At 42.2% G+C, this 26,965-nt stretch overlaps 1 protein-coding gene across 1 annotated transcript in view; it reads right to left on the bottom strand.

Annotated features, from left to right (window-relative positions):
- Positions 1-26,965, bottom strand: part of UTP20 (UTP20 small subunit processome component) — a 60,962-nt gene that overhangs the window by 12,833 nt on the left and 21,164 nt on the right. The window contains exons 23-49 of the mRNA XM_051784851.1: positions 25,641-25,731; positions 23,782-23,867; positions 23,151-23,276; positions 22,451-22,617; positions 21,732-21,940; positions 18,695-18,838; positions 16,307-16,386; positions 15,207-15,433; positions 14,119-14,263; positions 13,597-13,684; positions 12,612-12,755; positions 11,949-11,999; positions 11,706-11,858; positions 11,013-11,168; positions 10,472-10,612; positions 9,534-9,671; positions 8,196-8,335; positions 7,596-7,675; positions 6,467-6,756; positions 5,804-5,943; positions 5,176-5,332; positions 4,318-4,416; positions 3,545-3,712; positions 2,675-2,841; positions 1,636-1,777; positions 1,222-1,338; positions 274-444 (exon numbers count right to left, since the gene is read on the bottom strand). Coding sequence (XP_051640811.1) covers positions 274-444; positions 1,222-1,338; positions 1,636-1,777; positions 2,675-2,841; positions 3,545-3,712; positions 4,318-4,416; positions 5,176-5,332; positions 5,804-5,943; positions 6,467-6,756; positions 7,596-7,675; positions 8,196-8,335; positions 9,534-9,671; positions 10,472-10,612; positions 11,013-11,168; positions 11,706-11,858; positions 11,949-11,999; positions 12,612-12,755; positions 13,597-13,684; positions 14,119-14,263; positions 15,207-15,433; positions 16,307-16,386; positions 18,695-18,838; positions 21,732-21,940; positions 22,451-22,617; positions 23,151-23,276; positions 23,782-23,867; positions 25,641-25,731 — 3,817 coding nt within the window. The remainder of the gene's footprint in view (positions 1-273; positions 445-1,221; positions 1,339-1,635; positions 1,778-2,674; positions 2,842-3,544; positions 3,713-4,317; positions 4,417-5,175; positions 5,333-5,803; positions 5,944-6,466; positions 6,757-7,595; positions 7,676-8,195; positions 8,336-9,533; positions 9,672-10,471; positions 10,613-11,012; positions 11,169-11,705; positions 11,859-11,948; positions 12,000-12,611; positions 12,756-13,596; positions 13,685-14,118; positions 14,264-15,206; positions 15,434-16,306; positions 16,387-18,694; positions 18,839-21,731; positions 21,941-22,450; positions 22,618-23,150; positions 23,277-23,781; positions 23,868-25,640; positions 25,732-26,965) is intronic.

Here is a 26,965-nt window from a genome sequence, read left to right as displayed (position 1 = left end):
ACAGGGTGGAACAACATACCAGTGTAACAAAGAAAGAAGGCAAACATGCTTCTATAAAAACATTTCTTCAGATACAAGCTGTGCATTTTTGGGGGGTAACTTTCTTTCAGTTTGTACTTGGAAAAGAATCATCAAGGCCATATATTCCTCACTAGCTTGTGATCTCCAAACTACCTCTCCAGGGACAGCTGCAGGAGGGATCTGTAACTGGAAAAGTCTCATTCTAGAAAGTTAATCCTAAAATAGAAACGAGCAGAGTTGGGTCCAACTTACTTTGAAACAGCTCACAACCAGGTGGAAATTCTGGCCTTTGGCTATTCCTGTTTTGGCAAACTCTTTCAGCAAGAGGAAAAGCTGCTTGATCAGTGACTCCATATTTGTACTGATAGAAGGCAAAGGGAACTTCAAAATCCATACCAAGGACTGCAGAGCACCAGTTATCACCTGGAATAAAGAGCCAAAGGACAGCATGTGGGTACAATGAGAGAACGCTTTTCTCGCTCTTTCACAGACATGGTCAGGCTATCTATAACTGTAGTAAGAGGCAATTAGCTAACAAACCCAACCCTTTCAAACAACTCATAGATAACACAAAGGGTATCTCAAAGTTGTTCTAAAAGCACTATTTGCCACTCCAATATTCTCTTTGATTTTACTAGGTAAAGACATTAATACAGTGCTCTTTCAGTAAATGGCAAGAACTCTTTCTGAAGCAGAGGTGCCTTCAAGACACAGAAAGCCCCACTCTAGGTGGGGGTATGAGGCGTGCCTTCCACTCCTAGGAAATTCAAAGTTGAAAAGATTCCCTAGGCTCACTCAAACCAAAAGCTGCCCCAAAAGTGGCTCCCTATGGTGCTGGGAATAAAGACATTGGAGTTGGATCAAAAGAAACCACAGTTGTGACAACACTGCTCCCAGCAGCCACAAGACCTCATGAACATCCTCACAGATAGTCTGTAAATTCCTTGTATGAACATGTTTTAGGAGAACTTGCCCATACTTGAACCTGCAACACAGAGCAGAGCATTCAGTCCTCCACAAACCTTCCTCCCCCTTGGGATTACATGCCCTCAAACAATGTAATCTGCACACCTATTAAATCAGGTTTGAAAACCAGACATCTTTCTCTTCTCTTGCCCGTCAACTGCAAGATGACATTTGTGGGCAGAACTCTTCTTAATAGAGCAGACAGAACAGACAGACTTCAGCTCAGAACTATACCTTGACATCCATAGATTTCAGGCAGTCTATAAGCAGCTGAACAAAAGGGTCTAACATTTCCAAAGCATGTTCCTCAGAAGAATTTACTCTGGACCTCTTCAGGCTCATGTGTAGCAGCTGTCATAGAAGAATCAGGACATTGATCTCAAAGTCAGGCTGGAACTCAAAGAAGTCAAGTAAAGTCCCACCATTGTTTCAGGTTATAATAGAATTTATGCCATATCCCATCCAAATATCTGCAACAGGCCAAGTACTTTTTATAGCTCTCTAAGAGGCATCATTGGAGTTATGACATGTAAAATAAAGTTAAGGCTAATGGCTGTGCTGTTAACACAACATATCCAGAATACTTTCCTTTGAATACTCCTAACAAAAATTTTGAATGCAAAGCTTTGTACCTGAGGAGATCCTTACCCGAAGTCCTGAATCAACCAAGATATATGTGTTAGTCCTGCTGCTGACCAGTGCTTTCTGCCCTCCTCTCATGGGAGTGGGCTGGAGCAGCAGGCAGCTCTCTGGTTGAAGCCGAGGATCTGGAGGAGGGGTAACTTTTTTCCTGAAAAGTAGTATATGGCAAAGGAGAATATTCAGATATCAACCCTCTCCACAACAATCTTGCTGCTGGGAGTGAAGAGAGCTGGACTGTGCTCAGCTGCTTTGCTCACAGCAAGCAAAAGCAGGTCACAGACAGACCACAACGAAATAAAATGAACTTGAAAGCAGTATGATAGACGGGGCTCTCAGACTTGAGAACAACACCACCATTACAAAGATAACAAATGCACAGTCATTTGCACAACATCCTCACTTTTTTCTTCTCAGTGGACAGATCAACTTTGGAAGTTCCTTCAAGCAAATACACTTCTTGCCATTGCCAACTGCACTTCATTACTGATTATGTATTTCAATTACTGATGGCTTACAAACACTGCTCCAATAAGTCTGCAAACAGCTGTTAGGTCCTAGAGAAAGCTGGCCTATGTAACATAGGAAATGTAGGACACTCAGTTCCAGATATGAGCAGTGACACCACCAGATGGAGAGAAAATCTGATGGTTCTCCCTGTCTTCTGCACCAGCAGCAAAGTGAAAAAGTCAAAGCCCACATTTTTTCTTGTTCCTGGCCCCATGGAAATGTTTGCAGCCTGCTTCTAAACACTGTTCCTTGCCCCTTCATCCAAACGCATATACCAGCTAACCAGACAGTGAAAAGGCCTTGCTGAAGGTCCTGAGCACTTGCAAGAGTAGATTTGAGTTCAGCAAATGCTAACTCCCATTTCTAAGCTTTCTCCTTGCCCTCTGACTGCCCAAATAATTCACTTACATTGAAAACAAAGGCAAATGAAAGCAAAGAAACTCTCATGCATTTGATCAGTTGGATTTGAGAGCTGCCATTTCTGCAAGCAAACCTCCCAACCAGTAACAGACCATCTGGATAACATCCTGGAACTCACTTGGTCTTCTCAGTGAGCAGAGGCAAATTTTCACTGATTAGTCCATGGCTGAGGAGGAGGAGGGATTCTGCATTCATGTCTGAATTGAAGATCAGTCCTGCCACGATGTGGCGCAGTGCCTCATGCACCTTCCGAACTATCTTCAAGCTTGTAGTGCTCTCCAGAATCTGCAAAGGCACAACCACGAGAGTTCAAGAGGCAAGCATGATGGCAATGATCTGTCATCTATATTCAGAAATCATGAGAAAAACTAGACCAATTTCTCTCTCATCACATGCTGTCAGAGTCCCCAGCTCTTTACGTGAACAGCATTTATGTGAATTGCCTCAGGTCTGCGCCAGTATCTCTCCCTTTCTCTCCAGCCTCTTGTCAGCCTCCAGCCAGTTCACCTATCGCCACCAGGACACTTAAGAGCTAATGAGCAAACCAGGGCTCCATTTCTGCATGAGCTTACACTCTACTAAAAACTGCATCTTTGAAAAGGCAATTATTGCACATGGGCATACCCCGAATACATTTTGTTGACATTTCCTTCACGCACAAGAGATTAAACCACAAAGAAGCCTTGCAGGACTTTGGAGCTCCAGAGGATATAAAAGTAGGCAGAGGAAGAGGGCATGGAGAACTCCAAGTGAGATGCTTCCTCTCTAGCAGTGGTTAAAAGCTTCCCAGAATGCCAGTCGCTGACCTGGACTTCAATAGTAAAGTCTCACTTTGTGAGCTGGTTGCACACTGCTTTCCAAAAGGAAAATGGGAAACCAGAGCAGGATTTTATAGGTGATTTCACAGTAGCCACCCAGAGGGTCTGGAATCACCTTACAGAATCGAGAATACTCAAAGTTAAGACATACTCTGGCTGACTTTTCTTACCTCCTTCAGTGGCAGAATAAGTTTCGTCACTTGACCCCTTCCTACGAACTTTCCAAGAATTTCATAGGAATCATAACTCTTGTTTTTGCGTGCTTCCATAACCTTGGAGACAATTCCCTTCACTTCCTTCTCTTCAGCTACATTCCCAAACAACTCTTGGTTGAAAATCTTCGGAAAACAGGCAAGAGAAGTGAATGAGAGAAGAAAAGTAGGTTCCTCCAGCAGCAAGAGAACAACACCATTTTTCCCCATTCACAGAAAAAAACCAGTTCTTCAGGTTTCTGACAAATCATGTCTACCTTTCCTTTGTCAACACAGAACACCCTATTTGAGCATACCAGATAAAAACACTGTTCTCACACCCTCTGTGGTGTTGTGATACAAGAAGTGGGACCACATTTAGATCAAGACATCCAAATATACCCCATCTGGGTGGCCAGCTCAGCTCCTGGTCTCTGTGGACTGCACTAATTAGATGTCCACTGACTTGCTCAGCCATTTAGAGTATGGGAAAACAGGTATCTTAATCTTGAACCCATTCCCTCTAGGATGCAGGGCTCAGGATACAGCTGAGATACTTGAGATACAGTCCAGAGATACCTGACTTCTCTACAAGATGTCTCAGTAGACAAGCCTCCTTCCTTTGCAGTACAGACACAACAGCCCTGTTTGCCGCCAAGTCCAAGACAATCTACACGAAACCCTTCCCTCCCAGAAGCACTGTCCCAAGCACTTCATCATGCTCTTTCCTTCAATCTTGAAATAGCTTTTACCTCAATCAGGATATCTAAGCAGGGGTCCAAATCACCAGCACTGAGCCTGGTAGTAAGGCCCTTCAGCAACAGGTTCACAGTGAAAGTCAGCACATGGAGCTAGAGAAAAAGAGAACAGATAATGTTTCCACAGTTCTGCACTGTCCTCTTTAATAATATTGGATGGGGAGACTCCCACAGCAGAGACACCACAAGTCACATGCTGCACTGGGAGGATGAGAATCCATGTAGCAGCAGCAGGAAGAGGACCCCTGTCCCTCCACGTACTGGCAAGAGGGCTGGAACCTCCTCTTTCCCCAGTGCTCTTACTGATATAATTTAGGGTGTTCTAATTCGTGCTTTCACTGTTAGAGCAGCTAGAAGCTCACGCTATTCCACTGTGGTAATTCACACGAAAAATTATTCTTAACCCAAACCACCATGGAAAGAGGAAAGATAAATTAATAGTCAGAGCCTTGGCTTTAGCTCTGGATTTAGAAAGCAAGACTTCAATTAGCATCACTACATACTGTCTGTGCAGTCTCTGTGGCAACTCACCACAGATACTGCTTAGCCCTAATGACCTTACTGGAAAGATTTCCTCTAATCTTATTGGAACCAGAAATTCATCCTTCCCTTCCATACCTCAACTCCTCACTGGGAAAATCGCTTAGACTCTAAGTTCTTTGAGGGTACAGACAGTCATTTGACACTTGGCATAATAAAGACTAATGCAGGCACTAACAACAGTATTTAGTTGCATCATACCAAGCTATTCTACCAGTGCAAAACCATTTCAGTAGGAACTTCCCTTTGATTCTCCTCCTAACACATTAACAAAGTCTACAGAGAGCAGCAGCAGAAGAATTTCAGCATTACCTGGTACCCATGGACAAGAGCAGACTGCATCTCTTTCAAGATGTACAGAAGGTATCGCACTCCCAACACTTCCATGATTTTAGTGAGGGTGTTACGGGCAATGTCCCGTATTTCCTGAAATCTGTTCCTCAGAAACGTGCAGACTTTTAGCAGGATGCTGGAAACAGAGATAGACAGCTTAGTTCACCTCCAAACAGAGTAGAATTAATTACGCTGCTGGCTAAGGAGGCTGCTCTTCAGGCCTTTTTCACAGCCACAGCTATACTCAAAGCCAGCCTCACAGAGAGGCTTTACAGGCATACACACACCTACTGTCCTCCAGGATGTTTTACTGATTGTCCTTTCTTCCTGTACATATTCTTTCCCTAGCACTACCACCCCTACCTCTGAACCTTGATTCACAGCTCTGCTCTTAGGCAAGGATTTACCAAGTTCCTTTCAAACTTAGCTTTACAGAAATCAAATGCTGACTTCTGAGGGGAATGTCACTAGGAAAAGGAGTTTCCAAAAGAAGTATTTAGGATGTCCCTCTTGGATTTAGCTTTCTATATAACCACAGCTTGAGAAAGGTGCCTGCATTCATTCCCAGCACAATGAACAGCATTTAAGGAGCTCCAGTGCGGTTTACCTTGGTAGATTGGCTTCCATCACTTCTTGGGGAAGACACTGCATCATCCTGACCATTGCAAAAGCTAATGGGACACGAACTACCTCATCATCATTCACAACGTTGGATTTCACAAGCTTGTGCTCCTCATCTCTTTTAACCTTTTTAAGAGAGCAAGACACAATGCACTTTTAATATATGTAAACAAATCCTGCTTTTTCTCAACAAACCTTAGAAGAGGCCAATAAGGTAAGCTGCTATCCTCTACTGACTACAGGAAAAACCCAGACAGCTAAAGGACAGGTGGGATAAATCCCTGTGTTTTCAATACAGAAACTAGGCTGGGTGCTAGCAAGTGGCTGAGAACTCTTCAATAGCCAGCACAAAGTGAATCATTTCACTTGCATGGTTCGAGGCAGCTCTCAGCAGGGAAATAAAGACATCACATCCACACTGACCAGAGGGTCTGTCAGTAATCTCCATGACACAACAAAGGGCATTTTTTCAGTTTTCAGATGGTCTTTTTTCACAGAAAAAGTCTTTTTTCAGTTTTCAGATGGTCTCTCTCCAGTTGTATCTATTTTTTTCTTATGTGTTCCATTTTCACTGGCTCTGAAATAGTACCCCAACCTTAACAGTAGCAGCACAGGCCTGCAAAACACCTCTCCAATATCAACTCCTCACCTTTGCAACAATACACCTGTGCAATTTAGGCAAGATGTTGACTGTAACTGTATCTTGAATGTGTTTGATCAGACACTCCAGCTCCTCTTTATTTCGGGGTAAGAAAGAAACAGGTTTGGTCACTTGTTCCACATTTTCAGATGTCTCAGCTGCTTGCTCAGGTTCTGCTGGCTTCTCAGAGAGATTCTTTTCATTCTTTTCTTCAACTGCTTCCTCTTCCCCTTCACTCTGCTCCAGTTCCATGGCTTCTTCAGCCTCCATCACTGGTTCAAGGTCCATGGCAGCAGTTTCTGTCAAGTAATTGCCAAAGCACAGGTCAATACAGGGGATCACAACACTTGAGCCCTTAATCAAGACTCATGTGACGGTTTTGTTGTAGACAAAGCTCCTACCTTTCATCAGCAACAGCAAACCACCAATAAGCATTAGAGTTCTTTTATCAGGTAAAAAAACTCTGGCGTGCTGGTTTCTGATAATCACCATTCAGAGCCAGGTTTTAAGCAAAGACTAGTTTACTCTGTGTCTTAACTCCATAGTCAGCTTAGCAAAGGTCAGTGAGCTCGAACCTTAGAGAACTGTCATTCACTCACATTTGAGAATTTCACAAGGCAAGAGGTACTGACAAGCACAGCTGTGAGATATCCTTCTCTTCCCCAAAGGGAAAGACAGGTAACCACAATGGTGAAGAAACCAAAGATAAGACTTCTTCCCATGAAATGCTGAGGGCAACAAGGTGAGGACACGCAGCACCCTTCTCAGGCTTCAGATAACCATGAGAGCAGCCAACATCAAGGACAAAAAAAATTAGATGTGTCAGCAGCCACATGGGTGAGTGCAGACCTTGAGAACCACACAGGTTTGCCTAAACCCAGTCTGAGTTGGTTTGGCTTACAGAAGCCTGGGATGGAGAGGTAATGTAGAGATGGCTCCCACCACCTCTCCTTACTTCGTCAACACACAGGAGGAATTGCTGCATTGTTCCCCAGGAAACAAGTCAAAACTAGCTTTCAATATGCATGTTTTAAAAAGCTGGGAGTAGCTGACCTCAAGAGCCAAACACAAAACTTTGATTAGCTGCACTTTGAGCAGTTAGATGTAGTGTTTCTACAAGCAGGCACAGAAACCTCACCTTGGTTGTCAATGGTCAGAAGCTGCTTTTCAAGTGTTTCATGGTCAAAGTGAAAGGCTTCCAGCACTGTCTCTAACAAGCTGCAGGAGGAAACACAAAGAAAGATCAGCCCTCTGCACAAAAAGAAGAGGCTGCATAGACAAACTCAACAGAAGAATCTTAAAAGCACTTTTTGGAAAACTTCAGATTTAGTGACACTGCACCATATGGGGGTTTATCCTGAAAAAACAACCCAGAAAATAAAAACTGGTTACTTCTCAACTAGATGCATTCTGTGATATAGATAACTGTGAAACATCATGGAGAGTTGTACTGGAGCAATGGAGTGTCCCAGGACCAGGGACAGCCTGACAGAAGCAGAAGTTGGTAATGCTGGCATGGACTCAGTGAGATGTGGTGTGAGAAAGTAATGACTTGTTAAAACTTTGTACCTGTAGGCTGCAATGCTATGCCTACTTCCACTTGCATAAGTCCACCTCAAACTCAGCAATCTCTCATCCAAGGGGAGAGGCTGAAATTCATGTGCTGCTCCTCAAAATGCTGAATTTTGCCTTAGCATTCTTTGGAGAAACCCAGACCAACACTGCTCACAGTACCTACCTGACTCCCAGCTTCGGACTGATCTGTCCTGTTTGCAGGACATGGATGAAATGCTTTAAGTGGTATAAATATGCTGACCACGAAAGATGTCGGCAGACAGCTCCAACAACTTCAACCGAGGCTGTGACCATATTTTCATGCTGCTCAAAAGACAGAAATTCAGCTGCTGTTAGCCTTCAAAGTGATCATGTGTCTAAAGCATCCTTTACTCAAAGCAACAAGCGTCAGAAGTAATGTCTGTCTAGCGGAGATGCTTGGGATTTAGCATTTTTAAATCTCCTCCAGAGCACCAATTAAAAAAAAAAAAAAAATCACAGTTCACCAAGCAGATCTCTAGACCCAATTCCTCCAAATACTTCTGCATATATTAAACTTTCCTCACATCTATGAGCTCCCTTGCATCAAGAACAACTAGTCAAGACATCCAACCACAGACACACGGCACATTGCTGGGTTATGCTGATCTACTATAAATGTACATCATTAACCCATTTAAGACACGAAATAAAATGTGTTTGTTTCTTCACCAAGGTTTCAATCAACACATTTTACTGCCTTCTGGTCAAAGAGCAACTCAGTCATTCTACCAATGGGCACAGTCTGTATGGCTGCAGGTGCTGAGTCCTGTGCCTAAGCTCTAATTGTTTCAGCTTCAGAAGAATATTTCTGACAGCAAGCAAATCAGACGTTTACTTGGTTTGACATAAGCAGCTCTGTTGTTCTCCTGATAGTGTGCAGGGAACTACAGAAGTGTGAAACCCTGTTTTTCAAAGTCACAAATAGAAAGACTATCCACACTGACATTACAAGTAATTTCACTGCAGATATTTTCAATAAAATGTGTAGAAAGTGACTAACAAAATGTCACCCTTCAAACTTTATTTCAGATGTTTTCAAACAATTCCTGCAGTTTCCCTCTAACTTCAGAGAAAACAGTATTTATTCCCACCTCAATTACTAGGCACTGAAAAGGAAGACAGCAGTGCAGAGGCAGAGGGGGAAAAAATAAGAACCTGATTAAAAAAAATTAAGACAAATATAACCCCAAGTAAAAAACTAAAACACAACAAAAAACCCTAGCCTGCAAACAGGTAAAGAGATCAACCTTCAAGAAAGAGGACATGTTTAGCATATATAGGAGTGGGCCCAGACAGCATCTGCACCTTCCAAACCCTCTTTCTGCCATCAAAAGCAGCCCAGTGCTTTTGTCTGAAAGGGGAACCCTCACTCCACAAACATATCAGCCTTCTAAAGTGGTTATTCTTTTAAAGGTATATACAATGGTATATACAGAAGGTGAAGACATTCATGTGGATGCATTCAATTAAAAGAGCCTACCTTAAGCATTTTTTCACTAAAAATGGCAGTCGTAGCATAAGGCATGATGTAGTTCTGCAGGGACTTAGAAGACAGCACAAGCTTTTCTTCAGTGAGCTGCTTTGCCAGTTTCCTCAGAGCTCGTGCCCTCCTGTGGATCTGAGTCAAACATGAGAGACAATAAATAAGGTGGTGCTTAAGTCACAGCTACCATGAAAGAGCACATACATCCAGCAGTTCTGAAAATGCCTCAGTTTTAAGTAATAAACATATTGTGGTTGTTTTCAAGGACAGGTCATGCCCTTTTCCTTCAGTGTCAGGGCTTTCACTAGCCTTTTGCATCAGTAGACATTCCAACTCAATGGAACATTTCCCTGTGAATTCACAATCAAAAGACTATGCCATCTTCAGGTATCAGACAAGGGAGGCAACCGATATAAGATGCAAAGACCAGAGAAAATTACAAGGAAAAAACTTAAGACTGCATATAACTACAGATGCAGTAAAGACTATCTGAGATTACATCTCTGAAAGCAGAAGAAGCGTATTTTCATACTGCAAGAAAAATCAGGAGACCGGGCTTTGTGCAACATTTATATTACAAAGGTCCGTGAATGAAAAGGGGCTGCAGAGCCTCCAGACTGAGAGCAGCAGGGAACAGGCTAGAAAAAACAAAAAGACCCATTCCCTGCCTGTGTCAGAGGGATCTTCAGGACAATGTTGCCAATGCTGTTGACTGTTGGCTATCATAAACCCAAGAAATTTCTAGATAGAAATATGACTTTGATTCACTTGTGATGATGCCCACATCCCTTTTTTTTTGTGACAGTATCTAATGACAAAGGTTCAATTTCTCTGTAGACAATATGTATAGATGCTTTGCAAAACATGCCCCCACAGTAAGATGCTTTTGCTTGGCAGGGGGAGAGAGGCACTAAGGAATGTCTATTGCCTTTTACCTGCATGTGTTTCATGTTCTCAAAGAAGTCCATGTCGGGATCATGGCGGTTAGTCAACTGGACCAAATCCCGGAATTCGGGATTTGCTGGGAATGTCTGAATGAGGCAGGAAAGCAATGATGTGTAGTCCTGTTGGATGCTCTGCAAACAGTAACCAGTGAATGTTAAGTACCCCTTGGAGAGGCTGCTGCACACTCCTCAGAACTGCAATGCTGTAGTTTACAAGTGTTTCAGGCCAACATGTCCTATTTTTTGGTAACAGCAAATATACCTATATTATGTATAGCAGATAAATTAAAGTCTCACCTCCAAAGAACGAGCCACAACTAAGAAAAGATGAACAATGGCAAAGAAACATAAGATAGCTAAGTTATATAATTGTTTAGATTTTTATAAGGTTTTAAATGAAAGGTAAGTTTATAGTGAGTTCCTGCACTTTTTATCCCAGCAGTGGACTTTGAGAACTCACACAAAAAAATGTCTCATTACCCTAGTGTCCTGAAGACAGCTGGAGATGTGTGATCAAACACCACTGCCTTACCTCAGTCTTACTCTTCAGACCCCTTCTCACAGACTCCAGGAGAGTGTGCTGGATTAGCTCCTTGTACTCATCTTCTGTGTGGTCAATTTCTGCCAGTCGGTGGATGAAAGTGGTCAAGCAAAGGCTTGCGTTGTCACTAAGAGCCATATCCCCTAGCTGAGTGGGTGAAGAAATTGTACCACGTGAGTCTGGGTATGACACCTTTTTCTCCTCAAAAGCCTGGACTGAACAGTACCACTGGACACAACATAACAAGGCCTGTAGAGACCCAGAAACTCTTGAGAGCTTTCCTATGGAAAGTTCTAGTCCCAAATTAACGCTCATCCTTCCCATCAGGAAAAATCCTTTCAGGTTCATCAGCAGGCTCACACAACCAGAGCATGCTGCCACAAACAGAAAATCAGCTTTTCAAGACTGTAATATGCCTTTTATACAGTACAAAATGAGCAAAGTTCCAGGCCTCACTGACAGAAAGGTGTGCTGCACTGTATTTGAACTTCTGGACACAGAGATGAAAAGGGAAGCAGACAAAACTTAAAAACAGGTGTTCGTAAGAAGACCTAAATATGCTTTCTGAATGGTGCCAAATATGCTTTTTGCATGGTGCCAAAAGCCAGCAATGGAAATAATTTTAAAGTTAGATTCATCATGGACACATGGTGCACAAAGCAAGAGAAGGAATATTCAGCTGACCTGGATGGTATAGAAGCAGTTGTGCATAACAGGGATGAGGAAGTTGATATCCACTGTTTGCATTTCCTTGATGTGGACTGTGATGGACTGAAACGCTGACAGGCGCACATCAAAGTCGATATCATCGAGATGTCGTTGATCAAAGGCATTCAGCTAAGAGAGAGCAACAAGTTGTTATGCAAAATTACAGAAACACGACCATACAATGTTGGGGGGAAAAGTGAGCAAAGAAACTGTGCATACCTTAACAACATCAGTAATATACTTCAATTTACTGTCCAAGTCAGATAAAGTCTAAAAAGAAACATAAAAAAACCAGTTATAGCTGTTAAACAACTGTTACAGTTGTTAAAAATTTGAATAGCTCAAGACTTTATCACTTGAGACAAAAAATAAATAAAGCAACAGCATTAATCTTATAAGAGCCTTTCTCCTGTGAGTTGGAGGATGTGTGTTTTAAGTTCCTATGTTTCTAAATATCTACACTGAATGTTTCCTAGGTTTCCTGCTAAGTTATGCAAGTTACTTCACAGAAATACAAAACAGCCTACCGTAAATCTGTGAGAGAAGAATACAAATAAAAATCATCTTCAGGATACTGAAATCCATTCTTATTTCATCAACATACAGGATTTGTTATGGATTAAGTGCTTTATTTGGCTTCTCTTACAATAAAGAGCCCTGGTGAGGTTCACATCAACCAGGCTGTAAGCCGAAACTTTAACACAGCTTTGTGTAGCTCATTAATTTCTACCATTTCTGTTACTTTCACTTAACAGATGAAGTAGATTAAAAAGAGTTTTAAAGTTATGTACAACAAAGATAAATACTGCTACTTACTTTGTTTTTGATCTCTTAGAACAAGTGAAAAAAAAAAGCACAGAAAGACACGTAAAAATGCAATACCTGAAATACCAAGCACAACTTATTTCGAGACAGTTTGTTCTGGATGACAGAAAAAAGCTTTGCAAGTGGTTTGAGAAAGTCTGTAGGGTTTGCGCAATGCCTCAGCAAGTTCTGCACTGTCTCCAGAATGTCAATCTCTGTACCCTGAAAGAGACAGGTAACTCTCAATAAAAACTGAAACCTCAGGAGATTATTTCATTGGGAAATATTGCAAGGCACAGAGTGAACACTGCTGTACTTTACTCAGATCAGAGATACTAAATGAGAACAAAGAATTAGAAGGACACAATGCAAGCGTTAAATCTCTCAGAAGTACTTGCAACCTTTCAATTAGACACAAGCACAGTGCTAGAGAAGACTGTCATCAGAATGAAGACTGCTTTTATGTGTCTTTCCTCAAATGACTCTCAAGCTGGTCAGGAGAACTAACAGAGTTTTAAAAAGTACCCTTTCTTTAATCTGTGAAATGAACATTAACAGCACCATATACTTGTATGATCTCACTGAACAGAAATCATATATGGCCCCCTAATGATTCACAGATTTTAAAAACCAAGAACGGTACTGTATAAGGTCCGCCTTTCATCCTGCAGCAGACCAATGTAGCACTGCCCATTACACAGAGAGTACTACATACTCAACCATATGTATTCATATAGCTGTCCAGATGCTTTGGATTTGGGATGCATAAAATCCACAGTGAAGAAGAGCACTTATTTCAAACAGTGCAAGTAACTTGGCGGATGGACTACAGTGGCAAAGCAGGTGGAACAGAGTCAGTCTGGGCACTGGTACCCCTGTGTGAGTTATACACATCAACACACATTGGCACCACATTCTGAGCAGATCACGAACACATGAAGACTTGACTTCAGGTTGATCATGAGAAATGGCATGTAATCAATAAGACTTTCAACTGCATCTTAAACAAACTATTAAAAGAAAAATATGTGTTTAACAGAGGGAAGAAGTAACTTTTACCTACCTGCTCCATGTTACTCTGATAAAGGAAAGGGAGGAGAAGGCTCACAAGCACTGAATTCTGACTCTTTTCTTGTATAAATTTGCTGATCCTGTACAATACAACAAGGTAATTCACTCTTTTGTATCCATTCAATTACCAGTACAGAGCAAAGAAGAACTCTGTCAGCACTAGTGCCATTTCACAGGGCTTCGTCAGCCCATCCAGGCTAACAGAGCGTATGTACCAAATTCACAATATCAGCCTAAGTATTCAGTTCCACATGACTGCAGGCATTTCTGTACCTTTTCCTATCCCCAAGAGGCATTGGTTTTGAGTACTAGCAACAAAACCAGCTAGAATCAACTCCTGAAAACTTATCGCCTCAGTCACCAGCAACCTGCAATGTCAATGACAGATTCAAGTACTTCCAAATTTAAATATTTTGAGACATACTGCTTTTTAATTTGGAATCTATTACAATAACTCTTTCTTCCTCTCACCTTCTAGCTTTTTAACTGCTCTGAGCTCTAAAGAATCACTTACTTGGAAAGTATACTCAGCTCTTTGCTGACTTGAGCTCTATACTTCTTCTTTTTCACCTTCTCCACATTTAACATTGTTTTGCTGAAGTACTGAAGTATGGCAGGAACATGAGGCAGAACCAAGCGGCAACCGAGGCTGAGGGGCTCTGTAAGGGATGTAACAGTTAGTGACACCCAACTCTGCTGCAAGCAACAGAAGGGAGATCCAACCCTACACAAACGAAGGGGAAATTAAGACAAAGGTTTTATCAGTGAAAGAAAAAATAAATGGGAGCTATGAATGTGTAGGGCAGCTGGTGGCTGGGAACACGCACCGGCACTTGCTGTGACCAAGTCTAACGCACCTGAGATGGGACCAAAGAAAGCACGCACAGAGAATAAACAGATGTCAGAATAAACATCCTCACAGATGTCAGTAACAGCCCTGGTTAGTGTGGGCTTATCAAAACATACCAAGGACGTTCCTCAAAGGTAGTAACCATCTCCTACAATGACTGGAGCATTTATACGTGTGGTTTTCTTTATTCTACCACTGACCTCCTGCATAAAATCAAAGCTGCCATAACAAGGACACACTCTCGTTTTCACTAGCTTTGGGTGTTACAGGTGAAAAATGGCTCCACAGCATCAAACACAGTACACTACCATTCCTATCTACTACCTCTCAAAGATGGCAGGTCTCTCCTGTCAGGGAGCACAGACTAAACATCAAAGTGATGATCATGTGCATACAGGAAGGGGGCCTTTATATAAAACATGACGTTAGGCTCAGAGCCAAGTCAGCAATGCAGTTCTTAAACTTGTATCAGTCAAAGCTTCACAGTCAAAGCAGGTCAACACCACATTTTCCTTCTTCATAAGGAATTTCTCCATGCTCAGGATCCTGACACTCAAATGTGGATCTCATTAGTCATTAAACAAGTACAACTTTACAGTCCTTGAGCATGACAAGACAAATTTGTACACTGACATCTCCACTGGGAGGTCTCTCTCCCCAGTATTCTCAGCCAGCACAGACAACCTCATCATAATCTAATACCTCCATCCAAAGCACCCAACAGTACTCTCACAACTCTTAGGCAGGCATACCTTCTGTCATATCTCCAGTGACCATGACAACACAGCCAGTCACACTTAAACTGGAAACCTGCTCCGTGGGTTCAAAATCTGGGCTGTTGAGAAGGCTATCAGCTATGTCCATCACAAGACTGGATGTGGCCTCAGACAGGTTCTTGGCTGAGAGCACAGCAAACACATTTGACAGTATATCATACTCTGGGTGATCTGGCTGCTGCTTGGCCAGCAAGGGGAAATACCTGAGAGAAAGATTATAAAAACATTAAGTTCAGAATTTTCAGCTTATGAGTAAAAAGTCATAAAAAAAAAATGCTGTCTTCTACTTCAACCAAGGAAAAAGTGCAAAAAACCACAGAACAGTGTCACGAAAAACAGAATGAATGGAGGTTGAGAGGTCATAAAGTCCCTTTTCTTGCTTCAAGGTAGCATCATCTAAACTTAACTCTTTTTCCACAGCCTGAGTCTCCTGTTAGTCCGCTCCTAGCCTAATGATCTGATACCATTTTTTACAGAAGTTTGTATATAAGGTCTTCATGCTTACAAATGATGTCTTAAAATTAACACCAGATACTTTGGCAAAGGAAAAGCAGTCTGTGGAAGAGGCAAAAATCACTCAAGACAGTGGAGCTGGAATATTTCACAGTGTCTGCATTGAAAAAAGCTCTCTTACAACTTTCAGTAACAGACTTTCAGTCACAGATTCTATGCTGAACTTGCCATACTCCTACATAAAACAGAAAGAAATAGACTCACAAACACATAAATAGAATTATATATTGTAAAACTGACTTCCCACTTTGCAAGACTAGGAAGTCATCGGTCAAGACAGACATATCCTAAGAAGTCAGGCCTCCTCCTCCTCACCTGTGAGTTGGGTTTGGGCTACATATGTGCTTAGTTGTTAATATATGGGAAAAGTAGCCTACTAAAAAGTGAGTGCTTGCATAAACTGGCTTCCCAACTGCCTTGATGGTTATCAAAAGAATAACAGTCTAATGGAAAAAGAAAATATGTTTTTGACACAATTATTCATACCTTGTCATTGTGCTCTCTTTTCCTTGAATTTTGTGTATTCAGAAGTACTTAGGCTTGTTTGTTGGAAGAACACTTACCTGGGATTCTTACTCCAGGTGTGAATGAGTTTGAGCAGAAAAGTTGGAGAATACTGACTCTCTGAAGCCAATCTGCAGACCTGAAGGAGAAAAAAATCAGATACCAGTGCTACACAAGTAAGTAAAGCCACTCAAAAACCTCATCTCTAACAAAGACATTATATTCTACAGTTTACCTTTCTTATGAAGTAATTTCATTCTTGTTTTCCCAACTTCCTCAATATTTGTCAAATAATTCAGATTATCTCACTCCTATTTATGCACTATTCCAGCTGTCATTTTTGCCCTCCCCTTGAAACTAGCTCCCCATGAAGCCTCATATTTGCCACAGAGACCTGGCAACCTCTCCCAGACATACCTATGAGATCTCAAGCACCACACCCAAAACTCACTCCACTCACATTTTCTATGCCCTGGCCGCAGCACATTCCGTTCCAGCATCTGGTCTGTACCTACATGGCCTCGCTGCTATAAAAGCACCCTCTCTGCTCAGGGAGAGGCTTGAACACTGTACTGCACCCCACGAATGGGATCTTCTAAGATGGTTCTGTGCCCAAACAACCCCACCTAAGAGGTGCCCAGCCTAAGACATACACAGGAACTGCTGCTCCTTCCAATGACTGGACACAGGCTAAAGAGACCCAGCACAGGTCTGGCTCTCTCCTCTCTGCTACTCCACAACCCAGCAGGCTCTACCCAAATCATACAGCTGGGTTTCCACTCTGACCACTGCTGGACTGTCAGCAGGGCACTGTCAGTCAACACCCAGGCAGAGAAGGCTCCAGTGCATTTGGGGGTGGTAGCCAGGATGGCACATGCACGGTTTCGACTAGCTCAGTTTGCTCAAGATCTGAGCACAATAGGAAAGAAGGTAGTCTGACCATCATAGCCAAGATCTTAGAAAGCTTCCTGTCCTAAAGGCTGGTAATATTATTCCCCTGGATAAAACAGCTTTCCTGAATGACATACAATGAAGAGTAAACCATTAATCCAATCCTGCAGGAATGCTGCTGTGCAGGCTAATGATATTGAGCCTCTGCAGCAAAGCGCACAAGTCAAAACAATTCTTCTGCCAAAACCAAACCTTCATGGAGTTCACCGGTAGGGACTCCAGAGGGAGCTTCTGGATCGTACTACCATCCAAGCTCCAAAACTAGCTGTCTTCCCGACATCTATAAGGACAACAGGCATTCTAACTATTTAATAACAATGTTACATCTTGTTCAGAGTTACTCAGCACTTGCAAACACAATGCTCCCTGAAAGCATTAAGTGCTTTGCTGACTTAAAGCCTGAACCACATGCCTGAACTGCTCTGGGACTGCAGTAAATGTTCACTGCTTTGCCCACATGGCACCCTGGCTGTGAGAAGACTTCATGGACAAACCAGGACCATACAACTCCCTGTTGCTCAGCCCAGTGAAACCAGCCCAGAGCTACATACACTCCCTGGTACTAATTTATCTACTGTTTGTCACATACACATACAACACATCACATATTGTTACTGGTGGAGCAGAGAAACAGGGTAGGAGTAAACAAACATGATGTCTAGAGAAGCAGCTCTGGGGTTTCACAGACCACAGCAGTTACTCCCAGTGCTCTTTGACAGGCTTTTCTGCTGCAAGGAAGTTGGACATCTGGATACCTCAAAAGCCTCTGTGGAAAAGCACTGTTGGAGTCAGACCCTCTTACTCAGTTACCCTTTGCATGCAGGCAACTACTTTTAGAGCAGACAAGCCAGCAGCTGGTACAGGCATTCCCTGACAACCCCAGAGCCCAGTGTACTGACATAGACAGCACAATTTCATTTAAATACTGTGTGTTCCCTCTCCATCTCACAATAGCGCATTTTTCCGGCTAAGAGGTGATCTGAATTTCTCTGATAAAAGCCACAACCCTGTGCTTTGTCACTGTGCTCCCATGGAAGTCCCAGCGGGCAGGCACAAGAGCACACAGCCCACTGACAGACCCTGCTGGGTCCCTCCATTCCTGCAGTAGCATTTGTTTCTGCAGTCCCCTACCACAGGCCCAACAACTGTCACACAGGAAAGTAGCCAAGTGCACCTGTAAGTGACCAGTATTACTTAACTCCCCTGAAGCATCCAGGGAAGAAGTCTGTTTCTGTGGTTAAAGAACAAAGAAATGGCACCCATTTTATTCAGATTAATTAATTTGTACTTTAACCTGTGACTTGATTATTCCAGGACTAATCAGACATGAGCCAAGGAACTGGCCTTGTACAGAGACACTGGAATGCCAGAATCTGTCTGAGGCCACATCCAATCTGGTAACAGACATAGCTGACACGATGGACTCCAGTGCAGCTGGAGTTCTCTGTATGGTACATGTTTCACACAAGTTATTTGGAAAACCAAGAAATACTGACCTGAGGCCACACTACTGCATGGAAAATTGCATCAATCTCTTCCACACTAAAGCTGTAGGTCTCATAATCAGAAAAAAACTCTGCCACAAGCTTGAGACCAAGACGTCTCAAATTCTTCAGTGGATTAATCAGTCTAGGTTGGACCTGTAAAAATAAAACAAAAAAACCTCAACCCAGTTAAGACCTTTTCAGAACATCTGCTAACTACTTGCTCTGAAATTAAATACAGCAATTAATTGACCACAGATACATCTTTGCAGAAATCTCTGTTTTCTCTTGTAATTTGTTCACAATAGCAATCTATATCTCACAGCTGACCTAATTTTTTTTAAGAGGTGCCTGTTCCTGCATTGAGTCGGTCACACAGGACTCCTTCAGCTCATAAAAAATCCATGCTGAGAGGTTTAAAACAGCAGCATCTCTTCCTTTTGGACAAAATGCAGAAAGCTACACCACAATTACATTTCCAGCCCTGATAGTGAAATAATTCTGTTTTACACTGGAAAGGACCCAAATCAACCCTCCAGAGTGAAGTTGTACTTTGCACTCTACTGGGAAGAAAAGAAATCAACAGAAGCAGAGAAGGGGGAAGGAACAGAGAAGGCAAGAATGTGAATCACGTCTTCCAGTGGCATGAGGTGGGGGGTATAGCATTTGTATACAGGAGGATGCTTCCTGTACCCATTTAGCGGTCACGTTCCATAGCATTTCTCGGAGAAAACATTTCAGTAAGGAAATCAGCTAATCATGAAGTTATTCATGCACTGATGCATTCTGACTCTTCTCCCTGAGAAGAATCTTGACTTCAGTAACCTAAATTATTTCCATACTGTGCAATGCAGCTCACAGCACAAACAGATGGAGGTAGCTCCACAGTGCAGAGGTACTGAACTCCAGCCTCGGAAACAACAAAGCCACGTCAGAGAAAATAAAGGCCACTGTCCAAGACAGGAGCTGTCTTGGGTCTCCATTACTTATCATGAACCAACACACAGAACAAATGCTTATATTTCTTACTTTGCAAAGCAGCTTTGGTGTCAAAACCTCACTGAAAGACATCACTCTTGTTTTTATTTGATGTACCTATTGATTTCTGAAGACACTACCTTCTACCATGATACACACTTCCATATTCCCTTTGCACCCAAAATCACAGGTAAAAAAGACAAAGATGGTGGAAAAGCAACCAATCATGCTCTTGCCCAGGACCTCCCAAGCTGTGCTGAATATGTACTAATGGGAGTGCAATTAGCTTCCAGGCAGCAAATGAGCTGTGTGAAAGCCCAAGGAAAGCCCAAACCAGGCTACTATTGCTAACAATGACCCCCAAGTGAATTAATTTTGGGTCTCCCACTGTTCAATCACCATAAGAGCAGTTCTCTGAAATCAAGTCTTTTGAGAGAAAGAAGAAACTCAATACTGAACATAATCAGTAGGAAACAGTAAATTAATAACTTGTCCTAAAGTGGTCAAAGTTGATGTTTAACTCTCCAGGCAGTGTCAGCCTGCAATAAATTACTCTCAAACTCCAAGAATGTCTTCTAATCATTAGTGAAGATAAACAGATTTCTCACACTCTTCCCTGAGCTTTTAACATCTCATGGACTAATGAAATGCTAAATTAAGTTCAGAGAAATGAGGGACTGTCACTCCTGACATTACACAACAACGACAGGATTACTGTAGCAACACAGGCAAAACGCGACTATCCCAGCAACGAATGAGGCGGCTTTTAAAACTCCTGTCCTAGCTGAAAACACATAGGCACATGCAATCCATTGCCTAAAGTCAGACTGTGGGATGCTGCTGTCCTCAAATTTGCTCATCTTCTTTATAAATTAAGATGGTCACAAGGTTCTGTGCAGCCAGCAGGCAACTATGAGACCTTGGATAGCAGCTATTGCAAGGGCTTGCTTCGTTTGATGGGTTTTTTTCAAGTTCTAACCTCGAATGCTTGCAGTTGGGTCTTGGCAAGAACATGTGCATGGTGACAGAACATTCATTACCTATCCCACTTGCTCAGTGCATCATCTCCTAATGCCTTTCACCACTGCAGCAATGATGATGACTCTGCAGCTTGTGAACCTCATATACAGACAGGCTCTGCACCAGAAAGACAGAAAAGCCTGGCTCAGTGTTATAGCTTCTAAACTGGCAACAGCTTGGGGAAGATAGCTTGACTAGAGCTCGGGGATCTCTGTGCTGCTCTCCTGGGTACAGAGAGCAATAACCCAACGTGCCCCACCTTTAGGTGCAGCCAATCTTTAACAGAATGTTTTCCTCACCTGACCCTTTCTGTATATACAGCCATTGCCCAGCCAGAGACAAAAACATTTGCAGTGCTCTGTAGATACCTGGCTAAAATGCAAATTGTGACACTGCATTAGTAGACTATTCCTGACACAGAGCTGCTTCTCATGTGCTGCAAGCGTGGCTGGTAGCCATGTTCTTCCTGTGTCCCTACCATCACTGTAGATAACTGCTGTGATCATCCACAGTGCTGAGCTCCCCTGAGGTCTAGCACTGCAACAAAACACCTCATGCACAAGTTTTGCTCTGAAGTCCTCAGCCAAGGAACTTTAAAACCTCTCCTTCCCTTGCTCATGTTTTACCATGGCAGCCAAGAAACTCCATCTTTAAGGCAAATTTCAACTTCCAGCTGTAAGATCTTGTTACATCTTTACAACAGATCATTTAGCATTCCTTCATGCCCATCTCACCACAAAACAGGCAGAAGCAATGCACAGAGATCACCTCCAACTCCCTCTTTGGTGTCTCAAACAAAAATGTAGGCCAAGTCAGCTTTCTAAATGCATTAACTCTGCCTCCACTGCCTCAGCCCTCCAGCACTTTCAGATAAGTATCACTGGCCTCTATTTTGACAGACATCTAATTGCTAAGCTTCACTCCACAATGGCATTTAACTTATCTTTACCTGAACCAGAGAAGGTGCGTTGATATGTGTAAGCTAAGGGGAGGAGGAGGGAAAGGAATTTAATTTACATGTTTGATTGCGTATTGTTTGCATATATTGTACCTTTTCTCTTTGCTGAAGGATGCAGGATACCACAGCAGTCATGCAGAGCAAAATCTGTAGAATTTCAGGCAGGTATTGCTGGATCAAATGTCCCATGTTTTTCAACACAACTTCCAGACCATTGAAGAGGCTATGCTGACGCCCAAGAGGTAGGACTTTAGCTAAATCCAGCTCTGACATACTTTGCAGGACTGCAGTCTGGCAAGGCCCTGCGATAGGCAAAGGGACAGCAAATTATTTAGAGAGGCACCAAGAAAACACCCACTACCAAGAATAATTTTTCAATGAAAAATAGTGTAATTTGGCCCTAAATTACAGATACACAAATTCAACCTTTAAAATAAGGACAAGGACTCCATCTCTGTGACACAGACATCTCCCACTGCTACAGTATCAAAGAACTTTACAACCTCTCTTTACTGCCATCAAATGCAGGCTAGCCTATGATGGCAGCCACTTGTCATTCCTGGCCTGCTACAGCTTACTGGCACAGCTGTGGCAAATCATCCAGGTTTTTTGACCTCGGACACATAAAACAAAGCAATCGTGCTCTGTAAGGAAAAACTCAGGGGAATCCTAGCCCTTACCAAGGATTTCCTTTCATCCTTTCATGGTGTGCTTAAGAGACAAGCACGTAACAGTACTAAGCATATTTATCCTCCCACATCTCTACCGGTCAGGAGGTACCATACGCTCAGGTTCTACATGGTTGTACCTACCATTACTGAATTGCTTCACAGCTTCAAAGAGTAGATCCAAGAACATCCGTATCTCTTCTGGCAGTGAGCCCGCAAGAAATCGCAGAACGATTGACATGCGAGTGCCTGCTGAAGACTTCCCCTGTGTTTTGCTCCCTGTTTTGTTTCTCATTCTGCCATAGAGAATTCTTCAAGAATCAAAAAAAGAGGTTGCATCAGTTTTCAGCAAGCCATTTCTTTTCCAGCCTCTTATTCTGCAGGAAAAACTCCATTTAAAAATATTCTCTACTGAGAAGCTGAGTGGAAGTTCTCCCTTCCGGGGTCCCCACTGCCCGAAAATATCCCAGTGAAAGATCAGCTTCTGCTACTATAATGGAAGCTTTGCTGGAGACTTCAGGTATAAAGCTCGTTACCTGCATGACAACTCATATCACTGCCAACAGCTGGCAATACTCAGTGAACTAAAATGTTCTCACAGTTCTCTATAATCCTTAACAAAAACAGTACACACCAAAATGCTGCTTTTAAAGGAAACACCATTAACAAAATACATTACATAAATGTGTTAATACAGAAGCCATATAGAAGATCGCAAACTAAGCTGTCAAACTATATCTTTAACCATAGATTTATCTCAACTTTAAAATGAGAAGCAGCAGCATTACATCTCTGCTCACGGCATTCTGACACAAAGTTTTTAAACTCACACTTCAGGACACACCTCATAAGAACAGGGATGAGATCTGGTCGATGCTCTGCTTTTACTACTGAGGTCTCCTCAGAAATACTGAAATGGACTATCTCTTCTTTAAAACTCTTGTCCTCCAGTAGCCTTTGCAAATTCTCCCTGAGAGTAATAAACATTATCTGAGGGCAGGGTTATAAAAACAGACAGACAGACACACACATGCATCTATATCTAAGTACTTACCTATCTAATCTATGCCATACAAAAAATATTAAAGTACTATTTTTTCACCTTTTTATAAAAGATATTTAAAAAGCCAGCAAGTTCAAGCTAATTATGTAGAGTTTATTCAATCATAAACTACAGTTTTATGCTGTCACTTTCTCTGAGTGGTCATAAATCAGCAGTACAAAAGACTTCTTTGAAAATGATGGAACTACTAAGCACTTCTGACACTATTCTGGGACAGAATGGAAGTGTTATCATTTTCCTCAAACAAAAAAAAAGACACAGATCAACCTCAAGACCTTATTTTCCGTCTTAGATATGAAACATACAGCTGGCTAAAATTAAAATTTTATAATATGTCTTCAAAAAATACAGGAAAGACTCTCTCTGAGGCAACTGACCCCAAGTAGGATTCTGATATGTCAGCAGCTTTTACCTGTATGGCAGTAGATGAGGATGCTTGTATGTCATTATACAGTCAAGAGCTATTCTTTGTACATTCTGGTCTTGATGGGACAGTAACTGCAAATAACAACAGAAAGAAAATAAGTCCCATCTAGAAGTCAAAAGTGTTTACTAAAAATACTGAAACAACCCAAAAGCTCCCAACTCAAGCAGGTTTTGAACTAAAAGCAAAGAGAATGTGTGTGTTGTCAGTATAAGGCCAAGATGTAAATGCACAACTGTCACTCATAAAAAGTGGGCATGGTTGCTGATAGTTCATATATACTTTTCCCTCCCATATACATACAATAGTTATATTTGGTTTTTTGTAATTGTCTTTCGGACCACTATCAGTTTGCATTTACCTCCAAAACAGGTACTGGCTATGTATCTAGGAAGGCTGGATTAAAAAGCAGACTACCCAAACCATTCCAAGACACCTGTATTTCTTTCCTGTGACAAACACAAAATACTCGTAAGACTTGATACACAAACCTCACTGAGATTTGCCCTCTGTTGAAGATGACTTTTCATAACCTAGGTGCTAAACAGCACCAAGAAGTGGTCACGGCACCATGTCTGTCTGAGTTCAAGAAGCGTTTGGACAACGCTTTCAGGTACATGGTGTCATTCTTGGGTGTCGTGCAGGGCCAGGAGTTGGACTCCATGATCCTGATGGGTCTCTTCCAACTCAGTATATGCTATGATTCTATGATTCATTAGGATGGGGAAATGAATTTAAGAAAACAGATCATTTCCCCAGGCAGCGTCTTTATCAGTTCTTCAGTCTCCCACCAAACAGCACAGGCTGGAGTCATCAAAGATCGCTTTGCCATGAGGTCCCTATGCCAGATGGACACACCAACCATGACAATACCTATACTAAGACACATAAATGCAAACAGTAAGTGATGAAGTAATCTTTCTTTTTATGTCAGGCTGTTCTTCCTGCACTGTTTTGACCTGTACACAACTCTCCAATATTTTCCTAAGAATACAGGCAAGCAAGCGCATGGACCAACTCTTTTTCTAATCAGTACTCTGAGGTAGACTGAAACAGAGTGGATGTTTATTAGAGATTGTCAAATTTAGGGACTAATGAGTGAACCTTTCAACTTCCACTGAGGGTGCCAATTTAATACAATTTTACAGCCCACTGACCACAGCCTCAGAAAACACAAATTGGGAACAATCAGAGCAAACCCCAAAGATCTAAACAAATCCACAATCCATGAACCAACAAAACCCTGTAAAATCAAAAAAGGAAAAAACAAAACCCTTTGAAGGATCATAGGAAAAAGACTTAGAATCCCTCTTTAAAGTAATATTTTTGACAATTCTTTCAGGAAAGTCCCTCAAAAAGGAATCTTAACAAACGGAATATGCTTCAAGAAGAAATTCTGTTTTCTTTTTTGATGAAAATGATCCATCGTTCATAATGATCATACTATTTGTAGACAAAACATTATAGGACAAGGACAAATCTCCTTGGATCTTCCTTGGTCTCCCCAAGCTTTGCACTCAAAATACTCTTCCAGACCCTGCAAGAAGTGGAAGTGGAACAGATTCCCTTTGTAGCTACTCCTCCACTTTGACAAAGACTTCTACTTGTCTGCTGCCAGATCTGTTTGCATGCACCACTCCTGGCAAACTAAGCCAGGTATCTTAAGCAGGTCTTTGCTAAAGGGGCTAATTTCAAGTGAAGCCTGCTAGAAAGCCCTCTTGAGGACAGCTCCTTTCTCAGCTATCATGGCTGAGTTCAGAAAATGAGAGGTTTCTGCAGTATCAGACACTGCATTCACATAAGAAAGAGTTCATTTATTAGCAGCAATTCTAAAAGCCAGCAAATACCTGGGTATATAATGCGTTCAACTTCTGCTCCAGATACAATGCACGAGGATTTGAGAATTTAGAAAAAACTTGTAAGTGGGCTATTAGTTGCCTGTAAAACAAAACAAAACAATTATCTTTTAAATAGAAGAGACAAACCTGCATGATCACAAATGAACAGGGAACTTTAATTAAAATTCATTAAAAAGAAAGAAAACAAAAAACAACACAAGAGGATCCCAAGTCTATAGCACTACTTCAGACACACCAAGAGATGTCCTGTTCCCTCTCCCAAGCAGCTCCTTTCAGCTGTTACTTTACTGTACAGAGAAGGCCATTTCCTCAGTAGCACTGGATGGGTTCAGTTTTTGATGAGAAAGAAGTACAGTCAGGATGCAGTTTACTTCTCTCTGCCAGCCCAGCCTTGAACACCAAACTGGTGAATTTACCTCTTGGTTTATTCACTTGTCCTTAACTGGTGCCCATGTTGCTACTACCAGCCTGAAGGGCTGCATTCAGCCACAGACTGTGCTGGACTGAACTCTGGGCTGCAAAGACAGGTGAGAGTCAATTCCTCTAGAAGTAGCTGTGTCACCTCACATCGGCCCCACCTCCACTTCATGGGAAGGGACAGAGATGACCAAGATAAGGAAGGTGTGAGATCTCCTCTACCATATGTGCTGTGGGACTGGCAGAAGCTGTGTTCATTCAGCTGCTCCCCCTGGTAGTTTACACCGAACTCTCCAGATACTTAGCTGAGCTGCCCTCCTCCACGGCTGGGCACAGTTAAGGGAAGAGTATGATGCCTTTCAGCAACCCCACACCCAGCTCGGGGCAGGTGTGTGTCCTCCTGCTGCCTCAGCCAGACCTCACAGGCCACATGGCACAGGCACAGGCACTCCTACCGTGGCACAGGCCAGACTGCAGGAGCTGCCCAGGGTGAAGGGAACTCCAGAACTCATTAACACACACACGGTAAATCTTTTATGCCTTTGTTACTGCTACCAGGAGCTAATGTTTCCAATTAACTACACATACATTTTGAGATGGAGGTTGGGAAAAAAAATAAAAAATCTTGGACTGTCACTGTATTTTAATTGCTGCTAATTGGCAGGTACAAGCCAGAATCTGGGAACAAAATGAAACACCCATTGAGATTAAATGACAATTCAGGTCACGTTGAAATATAAATCTCTGTGATGTATTTGTAAGGGACATTTGACAGAGGTCATCACTCATACAAAGACCCACTTCTTCCATGTATCCAGCACTGCAAACAATGACATTATAGCAACATGTAGCTTCAGTCTAACAAATAAAAATCTTGGTCCCTAAGAAGAAAACTG

This window comes from Manacus candei, unplaced genomic scaffold (genome assembly GCF_025592945.1).
Source record: "Manacus candei isolate 608988 ecotype Guabito, Panama unplaced genomic scaffold, ASM2559294v1 h1tg000018l, whole genome shotgun sequence".
NCBI lineage: Eukaryota > Metazoa > Chordata > Aves > Passeriformes > Pipridae > Manacus > Manacus candei.
This window is presented reverse-complemented; position numbering and strand designations above follow the sequence as displayed.